This window comes from Cryptomeria japonica, chromosome 3, assembly GCF_030272615.1.
Source record: "Cryptomeria japonica chromosome 3, Sugi_1.0, whole genome shotgun sequence".
Taxonomy (NCBI): Eukaryota; Viridiplantae; Streptophyta; class Pinopsida; order Cupressales; family Cupressaceae; genus Cryptomeria; species Cryptomeria japonica.
In genome coordinates, this window is record NC_081407.1 from 275042600 (window position 1) to 275057552 (window position 14953).

The 14953-nt window shown below is 34.3% G+C and overlaps 1 protein-coding gene across 1 annotated transcript; it reads right to left on the bottom strand.

Moving 5' to 3' along the window:
• Positions 1 to 1138: 1138 nt before the first annotated feature.
• LOC131063910 (RAN GTPase-activating protein 1) lies at positions 1139 to 6248 on the bottom strand. Its single transcript, XM_057997879.2, has 2 exons — positions 5851 to 6248; positions 1139 to 3368 (listed from the first exon to the last, which is right to left on the bottom strand). Exon 2 carries the CDS (start codon positions 3330 to 3332, stop codon positions 1593 to 1595), a length of 1740 nt encoding a protein of 579 aa, XP_057853862.2. The 5' UTR covers positions 3333 to 3368; positions 5851 to 6248; the 3' UTR covers positions 1139 to 1592.
• Between the last annotated feature and the right edge of the window lie 8705 nt (positions 6249 to 14953).

Here is a 14953-nt window from a genome sequence, read left to right on the forward strand (position 1 = left end):
TGGAAGACTGCACCACATAGTGCTGGAATTGCTTCCTGGTGTTGGGGTATATCCCAACTTCAATAACTTTGCATCATGCATCTGCAGGTGACCTTTGCTTTGGAATCACAGTCTCTCAGTGGCTTTGTTGTATTTTGGTTCATTTGGTAGTAGCATTTGGTGCTGTTTACAGCTGTGTCCTCATGGACTGTAAGGCCAGGTTATAGTCTACTTGCTGGCTTTTGTTCATTTTTTTCAATATGTATTACTTTTACTTGGTCTTGTGCTTTGCTAAGGCTGTTGCGTCCCTGTGTGGGGTATGGATACAGGCCTTGTGTGTGCTATTAAGTATTGTATCTCTTGTTTGCCATATACACTGGAGCCCTGTACCAGAACCCAAAAAAATTATCCAAAAAAACAATTTTATGACAAATAAGGCATTACAAACACTTAAAGCTTTTCCAATCTAGAACAGGATTTGAGATGAAAAACACTAGATTAATATACTCCAGTACTAGCATTGTTCCATTGCCTTGTGATTTAGCTAATGTGCATGAGTTAAAATTTTCTTCAAAAATATAACCACTCGTGAACATGGGCTATCAAAGAGATGATTAAATAAACAAAATTGAGAAAACTCAAAAAAATTAAAAAAACACATAATTAATAATAAATATTAAATATTAATCAAAACGTTGAAACTTGAAATATACCTATTATTTTGTTTACCAGTTGCTTTACAAAAATTCCATGCATTTGAAGTTATCTTTGGATTTTGTGTAGAAAATTATTGGAAAGGAAGTTCTTCAGATTTGCCAGTTTCTCTTCCAGTAAACTTCTAAGACAAATAACCTTTTGGATCTGCAAAATAAACCCTATCTTTTATCTATCAATGAAAAAATCGACAATCCTAATAGTGAATTCAACTGATGCACTAAACTTATTTCATATAATCCATGTAAATAGGCATATAGCTAAATGCTATTCATATTAAACAAGACATAAGACAAATAACAAAAAAGAATGAAAAAAATCGACAATCCTAATAGACAATTCAACTGAAGCACTAAACTTAATTCATGTAAATAGGCATATAGATAAATGCTATTTATATTAAATAAAACACAAGACAAATAATAAATAAGTACTAAAACCAAAATTTGAAATCTTAAACACCACGCCATTAAAGCTTTCACACATTTTTAAGAAGGTGCCTTGTACAGATATAGCTGCTGCAGAAGCAAAACCCTTTGAAAAACACACAAACCTATCATCATTAAAGATGATGACTAAATGATAGATATTTTTAACTATCATGAGTAATGCAAACTAAAGAAACAGAACATAAAGGCATGTCAGCCAACAACTAAAAAATTGGGAATCCTCCAGTTCAAGTAGAGCTCATATATTCAGATTGAGGTAACGCGTGTTCCTAATTAGTAAAAAGGAAATGCACTTACCTTATTTCCCAAAAGGGAATTATCTTTGTAAAACTAGAAGAGACTTACTTGTGGTTGTTAAAACTGTGAAATTTCACCTTCAAAGGATTAAATCATTAAAGTATCCAAAATTGTCCTACCATATGAGCCTACACTAGACATCTCCATGCCATGCTACACTTTTAGGTTCTGAAGTTTCTCCTCTAACAATGTGTCATTGTCACTACTTTCCTCTTCATCCCCATTCTCGTTTTCACCTTCATTTTCTTCATCACCTTCACCTTCTTCATTATTGTCTTCCAGAGATCCAAGCACGGAAACACCCTTGGTACCTTTTCTCAGCACATCTTTGACAGTCTCAATTCCTTCTTCAGAAATGAAATTTCCATCAATATTAAGCAGATTGAAATCAGTCTTGTTTGCAACAGTTTCTGCTGCAGCCTTTGCTCCAATTCCAGTGATACCATTTGTACTCAAATCAAGTTCTTTGAGATGATCATGACCTTCCAAAAGTGCTTTGCATATAATAACTGATCCCTCATCCTTGAGTTCATTTTCTGATGCAACAAATTTTGTCAGTAAGCTTTTTACAGCAAGGCATTCTGCAAATGCTGGAGCTGCTTTTGGAGTGATTTCATTTCCTGCAATCTCAAGAACTCTGAGAGATGGAGCTGCATCTTTGAGGCTGTTGGCAATAGCTATTGCCCCTTTATCCTCAAAATTCAAATAACTCAAGTACACTTCTGTCAGACCTAGGTGTCCAGATATAGCTCGGCTCACAGCAACCCCACCTCTTTTCCCAAACATGTTATCCATTAAATCAAGCTTTTTCAAACTGTTTCCTTTCCCCAAAGCTCCTGCTAAACTAATACCACCCTGGGTACCTATTCTAGTTGATGAACATCGGAAATCCTCTAGAGCAATGCATTTTGTAACAAGCTCTGAAAGGGCATCTGCTCCATCGTCTCCAGTCATATTGTTATGGAAATGCAAAGTCTTAATCTTTTCAACAGAAGGAAGAAGCTCACAAATTGCTCTAGCAGCATCTCCCGAAATACCATTATTCATGAAATACAATTCTTCCAGTGTTTTCTGAGATTTCAAGAGTGATCCAAAAGCCCTGATGCCCTTCTCTCCTAGTGCATTATGTGAAAGATTCAATGATCTCAGCACACACCCTTCTAAAACAGATGAAAATATGGACATTACCTCAAGGGCCTCAGCCTCAGGCCTTCCAGCAACAAAATCTGCAAGGTCTACGTCTGTTAAATTTTTCTGAACACCCATCAAGACTCTTTGTGCAACATAGGCAGCATCGAGACCAAAACTTCGGTTGCTGAAGCATATCTTGGTATAAGAATTCCCTGGCTCTTCTAATGGCCTCAAGAGCTCTGTGGCTAAATCTTTATCAACAAATCCTCGTGAACCCCCTGATATATCAAAAACAGTTTCCTTCACTTCAACAGTTTCCTTCAATTCATCAGTTTCCTTCACTTCAGCAGTTTCCTTCAATTCATCAGTTTCCTTCACTTCAGCAGTTTCCTTCACTTCAACAAGTTCAGGAAATGCTTCCCTGGCAACAGGGTTTGCTATTTTGTCTGTACTGGGTCCTCTCTTAAGGGCCTCCAACATTAGTTTGCTTGCTTCTTGTGCATAAAGTTGCACAGTAGATCTACCATCTGCATCTGGGTGTCTACTAGCATGGTCATTTGCAGCAACAAATGCTATATCTTCTATTCTTTTAGCATCTTCTGCAGCCTCTTCCTTGCTCAAAAGACCATACTTTCTTGAAAAATAAGATTCTGAAGAAAGGGTACTGGTCATGCGCTCTACCAGCATCAAGCGAGTGTTCTCACTTGGAGGCCATAGTTTGACGGAGAATACCCTCTCTGTGTGATTCTCGTCAGTTGCCATGACCTTTACCAAAGAAATAATGTTTGATTCTTTGATCTGCCACAAAATTTCAAAGAAAGAATTAATTTACTAAAACTTATGTCAATAGTAGTTGGCCATTTCTCTTGTAATAATTATTTTGGTAAAAGTTATGTCGATAGTGATCAGTCATTTCTCTTTGGAATAATTATTTTGGTAAAAGTTATGTCAATAGCGTTCAAATATTTCTCCTTGCAATTGTGTCAAGCTTACAAAAATGATTGCTCTGTAGTTTTGTTAAAACATTTGGATAAACAATTTTTTAGTGTAGTAACTTGGCTACTATAATTGATTTCCTGAAAAAGAAGTACCTTGCAATAGCTTTGATATTACTGGTACTGTTGAATTACTGAAAATTTAAAACATGCGCACTAACAATTTCTGAGGCTAATAATTTGGATACGACTGTTGATTTATCAAAATAAGGATTTGTAGGTTAATGATTTTTCCGGTAATAGCTTGGATAATGCTCTTGATTTCCTACCCTACTAATGGGGGCAGTGCAGAAAGTAATTTCAGAAGATAAGTAAGATGAGGAACCTCCTTTGGAAATTAATATTGCTCAAGCTTGATTGAGCTTCCAATATGAATCCAGGTTCAGTGGTTTGGGGAGGCATTTTCAGAGAGTATCTAGAATTACAAAATATGCCTTCTCTATCCAAATTCCCTGTAACAGCGAGCTTTAAAGTGGAGGCTTTGGCTTTGCTAGCAAGTTTAAAACCAGAATTGCATAAGACTATGAAGGCCGCTCCCTTCCAGTTATAACAGCAATGCAACAGAGTATACCATCTAACTGGAGGTTAAGGAAAAGCAGAGTGGAAGCACTAGATCTCCTTCCACAGTTTGAGTTTATATTGTTCCCCCATTCTTTTAGGAAGCTAATAGGACTGTAGATTACGTTACAAATAATGGAATCTATTGAAGACAAAGTGATGAGTCGAACACTAAAGAAGACTTAGATGTTTAGATGTTAGGGATGATCTTAGGAGCCTAGTCAAGAAGAACATCCTCCTAGACTCTAATTCCTTATGTCCAGCAATTTGTTCTTATGCACATGCAAGAAGATATTGATACACTACGGAGGTAAGCTCTTAAAAAATGAAATCAGAGTCATCATTCACATTTTAACTCCTATAGCTGCCAATTTATAAAGGTGGTATTTGGAGAGAGTAAAATCAGTCCTGGGAAGAAAACAAATCAAACAGTTGAAAGTAAATCTTTCAACTCTTATCTGGAAGAGTAAATCTTTCAACTCTTATCTGGAAGAAGGGGTGAGATAAATTGGACAGTAAATTCATTTGTTAGTGAATTGCATAAGAAGTGCATTAGGGCCCTAATGGATTATCTTGAAGGTAGACTGATTGGTAAACTCGGGGCAAACCAAAATACTTTAGATTTTGTGCGGATTTCTCCTGTAATTGAATGGTGATGCTGCAAGTATGGGAGATCAACAGAGCAAAGGACCTCTGTAACCAAGACAACCTGTGTAACATCAAGTTCAATAGAAATTTTGATGTTTTCCAGCACATTTCTGAATTTTACTTTCTCAATTATCAGTTCTAACAGATGATTTATTGCCGGTTTTCATGCTCTAAAAGTAATTATTTTTGTTTTCAAAAATAAAGTCAAGATAACGAGAACAGTCTCCCGGGACATTAAGAACATAACCTTTTATTCATTCAGCATTGACCATAGTTTTATTCTGAACTGTTGCATTTTGATGATTTATCCCAGTGGGCACCTTTGTTCAAACCCCTGTTACTTGATGTCAAAGGGCTGTGCTCTAGAGGCCAAGTCACCTCGCATCAATGTGAGGAACCCAACCCAAGTTCAAATCTCCCCGTACATATTGAAACTAATATAATACAGATTGGAATGAGTTTCACACATTCCTATGAAAAAGGAACTTACCAGTATCCAAAAGGCATTTTCCTGGATATTTTTCGAAAACATATTAGTGCTTTTCAGGATATAAAAGGCTGTGCTAAATAAGATGAGCCGAAGATATTGACGCATCTAGAATTGGATGATTGAGACCCAAGTCCAAATCACAGGAAACAAAATGACTTGATAAACTTCAATAAAATACGGTATCCACTTGGGATAACATTCTTACCAGGAAGTTCACCGGATCCAAAAAACGTTTATGGCCTGACAATTTGGAAGTAAGAGCTTCAATACAACTACCAATTTTCTGAAAAAAAGGGTTTCGGGCTGATGTTTTTTAAAAAGTGAACGATCGAGGCATACGTAACTTCTTCTAAGTCTCAAACTAGAATGTATGTGATTACGTTGAAAACTCTTGTGATAGGCAGTGTTCTGACATGGGTTATTATCTAGTTTGAAGTTACTAGACAGTTATATAAAACCGCTAGAAGGATATCAATTCAATAGTCATCACATTTCCACTTAGATTTCGCAAAATAATATTCTCTCCTAGTTAAATAAAATAAAATGCCAAAGAATTTGACAAGTGAAAGGGTGCAATAAGGTATCTTACCTGAATATTGAAAAAAACCTTGAAACTTTTTCCCAAATTGTTCAAAGTGATGAACCCCGATGTCCAAATGACTGCTTAAACTAAAATAAAAACACAGTCCGAAATTCCTCCAACAGAATCTATAAACAAATCTAAAATGTATGCAAACTCAAGCAAGAATAACCCAAAAAGCGAGAAGGGTTTGTTCAATACTACGATTGGTTTGATCACAAAACCTCTGCCTCTGAAATGGGCTACTGCAGCCAAAAAATCGCTTACCCAGATTATATTACTCTTTCGGACAAATCAACTGAGGGTTTTAAGACAATGAAGAACAGATAATATATGCAAAGAAAAGTTTCAAGCGAAACGAAAAGGCTCGTAGGGTTTGAAAAAATGAAGTACAATTTTTTTTCCTTTTAAGTTAAACAGCCAATTAGCGGAGTTCTTCAGAAACAATTAAAAAACGATATCTGTTTATTATATTATAAAGAATGACTGTTGTCGTTAATAATGTTTCAAAATTTAAATTACTTTACTTATTGGAAGAGTAATTTTGTTGATTTCAGATAATGGTTAATCATATAAATTAATAATAAGTATTTTTGACAAGTGATTGATGATGTTTTCTAGATATATATAATAATGAGTATTTAAAATTTATTTTTTAAAATATTATTAATTTTATGAAATATAAAGTTTTTGAAAATATTGTCATTAATTTTATAAAATATAAAGTTTTTGAAAATATTGTCATTATTTTTTTTTTTCATCTATTTTTCTTAAGAATAATGATATGATATTTATATTTTATGTTATACAACAATAAAAAAAATTGTAATTTAGTTCAAAACATAATTGTTAAATGAAGTAATTTTGAAGTTCAGAGGGGCTTATCAAATGTATAATAGGTGAGAACTACCCAAAGAATTGATAAGTGCAATAAGGGGGAAGTAAATCAGTATTATATCAATTTGAAACAAAAATCCCTTCTTTGTTGGAAAGGGAGACTCCATTATTGATGGGGTAGGGTTTAGAAATTAAAAAAATTAAAAAAATTGAAACAAAGTGATGTGTATTATGTTGAATAAATACAGAGTTCAAATTAATAGTACACAAATAAATTTATATTATCTTGAATAACTAATATCAAACTTCACACTAATATAAATCTAGAGAACAAATTGAATATAAGACACAACTCACCAATTTCATTGCTATGATTCTTTCTAAAATCAAAATTAAAAGTCTCTTCTCTCTCATGTAGCGTTCTTTAAAATGTCAAAGGTCTTGTACAATATTTTAGTTGTCCCTTAAAAGGGCCTCTATTGCATTTTTTAATAGGAAAAGCACTTTATATTATAAAATGACTTAAAATATTAACCTATTCTATCCAAAATACAAGCATGCTCATTATTAAGCATAAGAGTTAACAAAACATGACGAAAACATAAAAGATATCACCAAATTAACCCTTGTTGCACTATAGTATGGTGGTTGTGCTCAAAGACATTAATGTATGAGTGATCTTACTAATAACATAAGGTTTCATTTCAAGTCTATAGCTTAAGATGGCATCTAATTTATAGTTCTTTTGCTATAAAAATGGATCGTTGGGACTAAAGGATGAGATTAATGGCTTGTAATGGTTGAGAGATATGGAAATATGAGAGGAGGACAAGTGTCCTTATTTGGTTGGAGGAGATGGAGGTAGAGAAATTGAGGAGAAAATAAAGGGTGGATATTCTCTTTGGGAAGGTTGGATCGACAAGATGGAAGGGGTACTTTGGAGAACCCACGAAGGATGGGCAATTTCTGTGACCCAAGTGACATGGTGTCAAGACCACATCACATGTACAAATGCTCATGTTTTATGTAGAAAGAACCTATACCTTTGTACACCTTGGAGTATGTGGAGGATTTGAGAGGATTTCATTAGGATTTTGAGTGTGAAGGAGGGATTAAGGGATTAAATGGTTTTAGCCCACATTATGAAAAGTGTAGAAGAAAGGCAAATAAATAAATAAGGTATTTATTTATTTTTGAGGTGAGGATGGGGAACATGAGTAAGTAAATAATTGGATCGATTAACCTGTAGATTCTAGGAGAGGAATGATTTAATGGTTTAGGCTAGAAATAGGTGCATGTGAGTATTGATGAATGGTGCTTTTATCAATAAAATGATAAAATATTATTTAATTAATTAGGGGATGAAAATTAGATAATTAATTGAATAATTGAGGTTATATTCAATCAGTTATAGAGAAAATAGTCAAGTAATGATGATGGTCAATTTAGGTGTCTACACTTTTTTAATTTTGCAACTGCTTCACTTGTAGCTTTTTGATCTAGTCCATCTAAAAATTTCTAGTAAATTGTAGAAGAAATTTTATTATCAATTACTATTGAAGGTATCTTGCATTATTTGACCTATTCTTTCTTGAAATTGGGTAAGTTTTCCAATTTTATATATGGCGCATCAAACCCCGATGCCTTAGATGATTATTTTCTAATAAGCCTTACTAAATTTCTTGTCAAATTGCAACCTAAATCGGTTTGCTCCAATCCTTGTCATAGTCACAAGAATTTTTTTTGATAAATTTATATATATATATATATATATATATATATATATATATATATATATATATATATATATATATATATATATATATATATATATATATATATATATATATATATATATATATATATATATATATATATATATATATATTAAAGCCTAGTTTGTTGGCATTATTGAATTAGTCTTTGCTTACATTAAGTAGTTGGATTCTCTATTTGGTATCTTCATGCAATTCAACTTGAATTCCCAACTATACTTCTTTTTAAAGTGTCCTTTGAGACATACACGGTAGGGTAGTGGTGATAAACAAGGGTCTCATGCATTGCATACAAAATGTGGAGCATGATATAATCATTTCTTGTGGCAAGTTCCTATTGGCCCTTCTATATCATGATATGCAATATTTTGTGTGTGGGGGGGTAGGTCATTATCTTATGCATGGGACATTGATGTAGGTTTGGACATTTAAGCACATAGTTGTGACACAACCACGAGGGTTGTTGATGGTATTCCCACAAGGCATGCCTTTAGTTGCATTATGGATAGTGACATTGTGAACTTCATGGCACATAAGAACTTTGGGGGAGTGGAAGCAATGGGTTGCCAAGTTACAGGACATGAAATTATTGAAAGGTATTGCATGCACCTAGATGAGCAACCTAGGGATGTTATACAAATAAGTCGTATTAGGAGGTTGAATTGAGATAAAATAGGTATTTATGATAGAGGCTCTATTTAGTAAAAAAAATGCAGTTGTCTAGTTTGATAGAGGTGGTGCCACCACCATTGCTCATGTGGCACCAATTAGAGAGATACAACCCTCATGATTAGGAGTATAGACTATCGCTTCACCTATACATGGAGATTAATGAGGAGGTGCATGAGACAATGGTTGTTAACTATGTTTTAATGTTTTGGCATGAAATATAAGTATTGAAAGTGGTGGAGAATAAGGCATCCAACCCCCCTACTTCTAATGATCCCAAGGATGTAGAGATACTTGATACAAAGATGAGGCACCCTTGAGGAGGGATTTAATGAGAACGTACAGGGTATAACCATTAGGGATGAGGATGATTGGTAGGATATACCTACATATGAAGTGATCTCAAGGTTGAAGTGGCTAATAACGAGTGTGTGACATTATTCATCCTAATTAGCAATTAAGAAACCCAAATATGAACAGGAGAATGCTTATGAAATGATAGGTACTTTTGTAATTTTTGTATAAATAAGTACTAATAGTATTCAAAAAATTGAAGCAACCTATATAGGGGAGTGAAGGAGCCTAATACACTACATGTTATCATCAATGTTTCTAAAGATGTCAAAGAGAGAGTTAAGTAAGTGAGATCATACAATAAATTTTCTAGTTCATTTGATTGTGCTATGAGAACTTAAGATGTGCTTAGGGAAATGGATCTAAGTTGCACGGTGGACAGAGATATTATAGATCAAGAAAGATTGGTTGAAACAGAAAGTGAAGCAACTTTATATGGAGCATGATTAGATGTAACACGAGCAAGAGGATATAGAAATTCAACATCTAATGCCAAAAATGTTAGTACGTGTGGTAAAGGTACTTGGTTTGATTGAAGATTTACAAGTAGAGGTTACCTAGACTTAAATGATAATGAGGGGTTAGTGGGGCTATGGATGACCCTTGGTCAATTCAATGGGAGTCTACAGGATGAGTAAAAAAAAAATCACATACCCACACCTATACATCTTCATAATCATAATTAATAGTCTTTGTATGTCAACAAGATGGGGTGCCCCTAAGAAACTCATTATCGGTATATTCATGGAGGATACTTCTTGTATTCTTTTATATGTGATGCCATGTAGGAGGTTTTGATGGGCCCAATTTTGTATTGTGTGTGTAAAATTAGGTTTATGTGTAGAGAATATATAATGAAATTTATTATTATTTTATTATTTTTTAGTCAAGGGTAAATACATTTTACATGGCTCCCACAACATAATCACAATAAAAGAACAATTGACCATAAGAAACATAATTTACAAAAAACACCAAAGATAAAGTAAAATAACAAAAAAAAAAGAAGCAAACCATAGATATGGGGACCAATTATAGCTTCCTTAAGGCTTTATGTAATCTTTAAATACTCTTTATAGAAAATTTCATGTAGGTCAATGAAGTATAATAGATCCTTCCTTTCGGTTATAACCTTCTTTAGCTTGCTTCCCCTTGTCCTAGTAATGTGTTTAGCCTTATCAATTTTATCACCCAATGGAGGAGTAGTATACCATTCCATCATCTTTAGTCTTTCACTTAATATTTTTAGCCCCATTACATTATTCTTGATAATGCATTTACTAACCTCTAAAACTACGTTTAATTTTTCCTTTATTTTCTTCATCTCTTACTCCACAATGACTTATTTGGCATTATGTTTATCTCTCTCCCTTTTACTCTTGGATTTGATTGAATATAATCCTCTTTTATTATGCATGTTCTCTACCTCCTACCTTCCAATTTTAGGAAGGTAGTTCCAATTATAAAAGATGAACCTATCATCCTTGAGATATCTTCTATTTATTTTCCCACATGCATATCTTTATATTTTATATTTTGATCTCAACAAAAAAATAAGTTAATGAGGCTAATTTGAGCTTCAAATGCCTCCTAAACTAATCTCATGTTGTGTATTGGCATATTAATCACTATTGTCATGTCTTGTAGAGAAATATGTTCCACCTTGGGCATGTCATAAAAGCTAATATTTTCCAAGTTTGGAGTTTGAACCTCCAAAAATAAACTTCAAATGGTAGATTTGGGAATAGGGGACATGATACTTTTTCCTTCATATCTCTTTCCATTCTCTAAATTAGTAGAAAAACCCTCTCTAGTGTCATTCTCCAACATATTACTTGTCTTTTTGCTAGATCCGCCCCTATTCCTTTTGATGCATCCTGAACCCATACTATGACCACCCTTCATTAATATACCCTAAATGCTCACACTAGTGTCCATCGAGGCAGGGGAGTCATTTTCAAAGTTTGAATCATATTTAGGATCCATCTATGAGTGGCCCAATTAGAAACGAGAAACCATAAGGCTAATCACAGTGTCACTTGACTCCATAAGTCTAACATTTTTTATATTTTTCTACTTTAAAAACTAGACATGGGATTTTCAGAATTTCACATTATTACATATTAACATGTAATAAGCCCCCCATGGAGGGAATTCAATGTGTAGCGTCCTAAATTGTACTCCCTTACAATTTTGTCCACATTTGGGCCCCCATCTTAGCATTCATGTCTCAAAGCTTCCCTTAAATGGGGTAGGACCAGGGCGTGGCACCTTGGTCTTCCCAATTGGGACCTTGATTTGGCCCCCCTTAATGGTCACAATGAGCTAGTGAGAATGCGATCTCCATGTCAGCTTATGTCAAAAAATTAAGATGTTTTTCGACGAGCAAGTATAAAAGGAGGTCCACCCCTCTCATTTCATAATCACAAAGAATCATAAGGCATCCAGTCAATCCGTATTCAAGCAATCTATCATTCAAGCATTGAAGCATTCATTATCAAGCACTTCTAGAGGTATTCAAGGTTGCATATTCTTCATTCATCCATCATGGAGCAAGTACATCATTCATATGCAAGCATGTTTGTGTGATTAGGGTTTTGTCATGTTCATGCCATTTTATACAACATATGCGATTACATTCAAGAAGCAAAGCATCATTATCAATCATTGTAGATCTGAGGTATACATTTCCATTATTTATTTCAGTATTTGTAATATTTCATTCAAGGTTAATTCCTAAATTGGGGTTTGACTTAGGAAAACTCCTATTCCCAACCTATTTCCCCTTCTTTCTGTTTGTAGGAAGCAGGTATGAAATTGCGATCTTTAGAATAACCATTATTTACAGTGACGAATCAATCCCCCTTTGGAGTGCTAAAAGTTCGGAGGACCAAGGCGACCACCACCAAAGTCCAAACATTTTAGGAGCTCCTTCGCGGAGTAGCTCCAAATACTTTCATATTATTCAAATCTAGGTTTGTGGCTCAATCTACCGATTGTAGCTCATTGTTTCTGCATTTTTACCTTCATTTCATCGCATTTACCCTGATTTCAACAATTTAATTTAAAAGAGGTTTGATCAATTCATATCCTAAAACCAAATCCAATAGGAATTCTCAGTCCTAACACTCATTGGTTTGTGAATAGATCCATTGGATATCAACCCTCTTTTAATGTGAAGTGTCTGAGTTGAAATTAGCGGTTTTCATTACATCTCATGTTGGAAACTCTAATTTCACCTCTTCACACATTGCAAGAGACTTCTTGCACTCGTTTTTTATTTTTTCCAATGAGGACAAAAGATAAAAGGGATTTGATACAAACTTCATGTGTATAAAATGATTTAAAGGAAAAAACTGATAGGAATACAAAGACTCAAATATACCCTCTCAAGGTAACATAACTCATTATGCATAGAGAAATTTCCTCCCATGTATGGTTTAGAGAGATTTTCATGTAGTCATAATGCAGTTTCATAAACCCCATATCTATATTTGAAAATTTAGAGATGGAATTAAATATCCAACTCTTTAAAAATTAATAATATTCTAGAATAATCACATTCCATGACAAGAGAATGTATATCCCAATTCTATGCCATCCTCAATGCCCGATACATCATTGTAACTTCTATGTAATACCTAAGTCAAGAGCTAAAATTGATAGCATAGTCCATGACAAGGTTCCAATTTTCATCTCGCATAACCCTACCCCAACTAGTTGGTCCATGGTCTCCTTGAGTAGCTCTATCAAATTTCAATTTAAACCATGACAATGTTGGGAAAGACCAATGGATGCTACATATTTTGACCTCTATTCCCTTAATATAGTTAGAGATATCAAACTTCAAGACACAAGCCTCAACCTCTTCATGTTTTGTCTTTGAGAATTCCAATGAAGAAGATGATTTCACCTTAGTTGTCACTTAAAATTGTTCTTTTCTATCAAAACTTTTTTTTTGATAGGTAAATAGTTGGATAGGGCCAACTCCCTTTTATATTAATAAGTTCAAAAATTTACATCATATTGTTCAACATATAGCAAATATAGCCTTCATACCACCTAATCTAAACTCATATCAGCCACCTACTATCAATAAACCTGTCTTCTATAACACAGCATCCATCTGAGGAGATGAACACTCTGCAAAATTACTCCCCCCTAAAACATATTCCCTATCTACAAATCCCTATAATTTAAAATGGGATTAGAAAAATAAACTTTAACATATCTTTCTGACATATATATAATAACCCGAACAATATGACTCCTATAAATTTCCTTCAGCCTCTTCATCTTCAATTTTTATGTCATCTATCTCATCTCCCAGGGTTTGTTTCTCCCTCTCGAATCGATACATAACAGGGCATTCACGGCTGCAAGCAGAGTGGACTAGTTCCCGAGCCTTTTTCATGAAATCTCTTAACTCCTCCTCCGGACATACCTCATCAGACTTTGCCACATCAAAGCTTTCTATCTCCATTGGAGACCTAGATTCGTTGTCCAACAAACCTTCCTCTCTCATGTATGTGTTGAACCAACCATCCTCCTCCCTTTCAACAACACCCATTAGATTTTGCATAAATGTGATGTTCCTTCTAATTATTGCCCATCTCTTCTCAAATTCCTCCTCTTGAAGTGTTCCATTAAGAGGGAACATTCGGATTTTCTTGTCCTTATTTTTCACCATATAATAGTTATGAGGCATGGGAATAATTGATTGCCCAAAGACACTATCTAGAACCCCATCTATTTCATCCATAAATTCATGCTTAAAAAGGGTATGACATAAGTTCTTCGCCTTACCCTTTTTCACTCCAAAAAACAACAACCAAGCAAGAAACATTGTGATAATGTCTGAATTAACTCTATAGCAGTGATAGGCTCACATAAACTCCTCACCCAGAACTGCCTTCATCGCATGAAGCACCAGATGATTCCCCATTCTCATGATGGAGACATGCCTTTTCTATGTTATCTCTCCAATAAACGTCACTTGTCTCTTCGTAGACCTTACCAACATAAGTGTATCCATACTGTAATGCCACAATTCATCAAAATAACTACAAAATATTGCTTTGTCTAACCCACATATGACTACAATTTAATCTGTATTTTAGGTTTAATAGAGTGTCAGATGTTTCTCGAATAATTTGGCTTTCCCTTAATTCGTGTCAAATTTAATATCTCTAGATGAAATGTGTTGTCTATGCATCCTTTATCGACACATGAGTTTATCAAAAGCATACTAATCCATCGTTATACTATCCTCCCATAAATGGTATAAATCTTAATTATGATATCCATCCCCATTGCACATGCCAACTAACATTTTCCAACGTCATTTCATATCATTGGTATAGATTATCTTTCAATGCCTTCTTTTCCAAGTCATCTACCATGTCATTACCTTCCCGGTATACATGGCTAATTTTAAAGTTTGTATAATTTCCAATCATCATATCAATTGCCTCTAA

What these genes read in the sequence shown, in the direction of transcription:
- LOC131063910 (XM_057997879.2), bottom strand. Translation starts at nt 3,332, where the DNA reads ATGGCAACTGACGAGAATCACACAGAGAGGGTATTCTCCGTCAAACTA.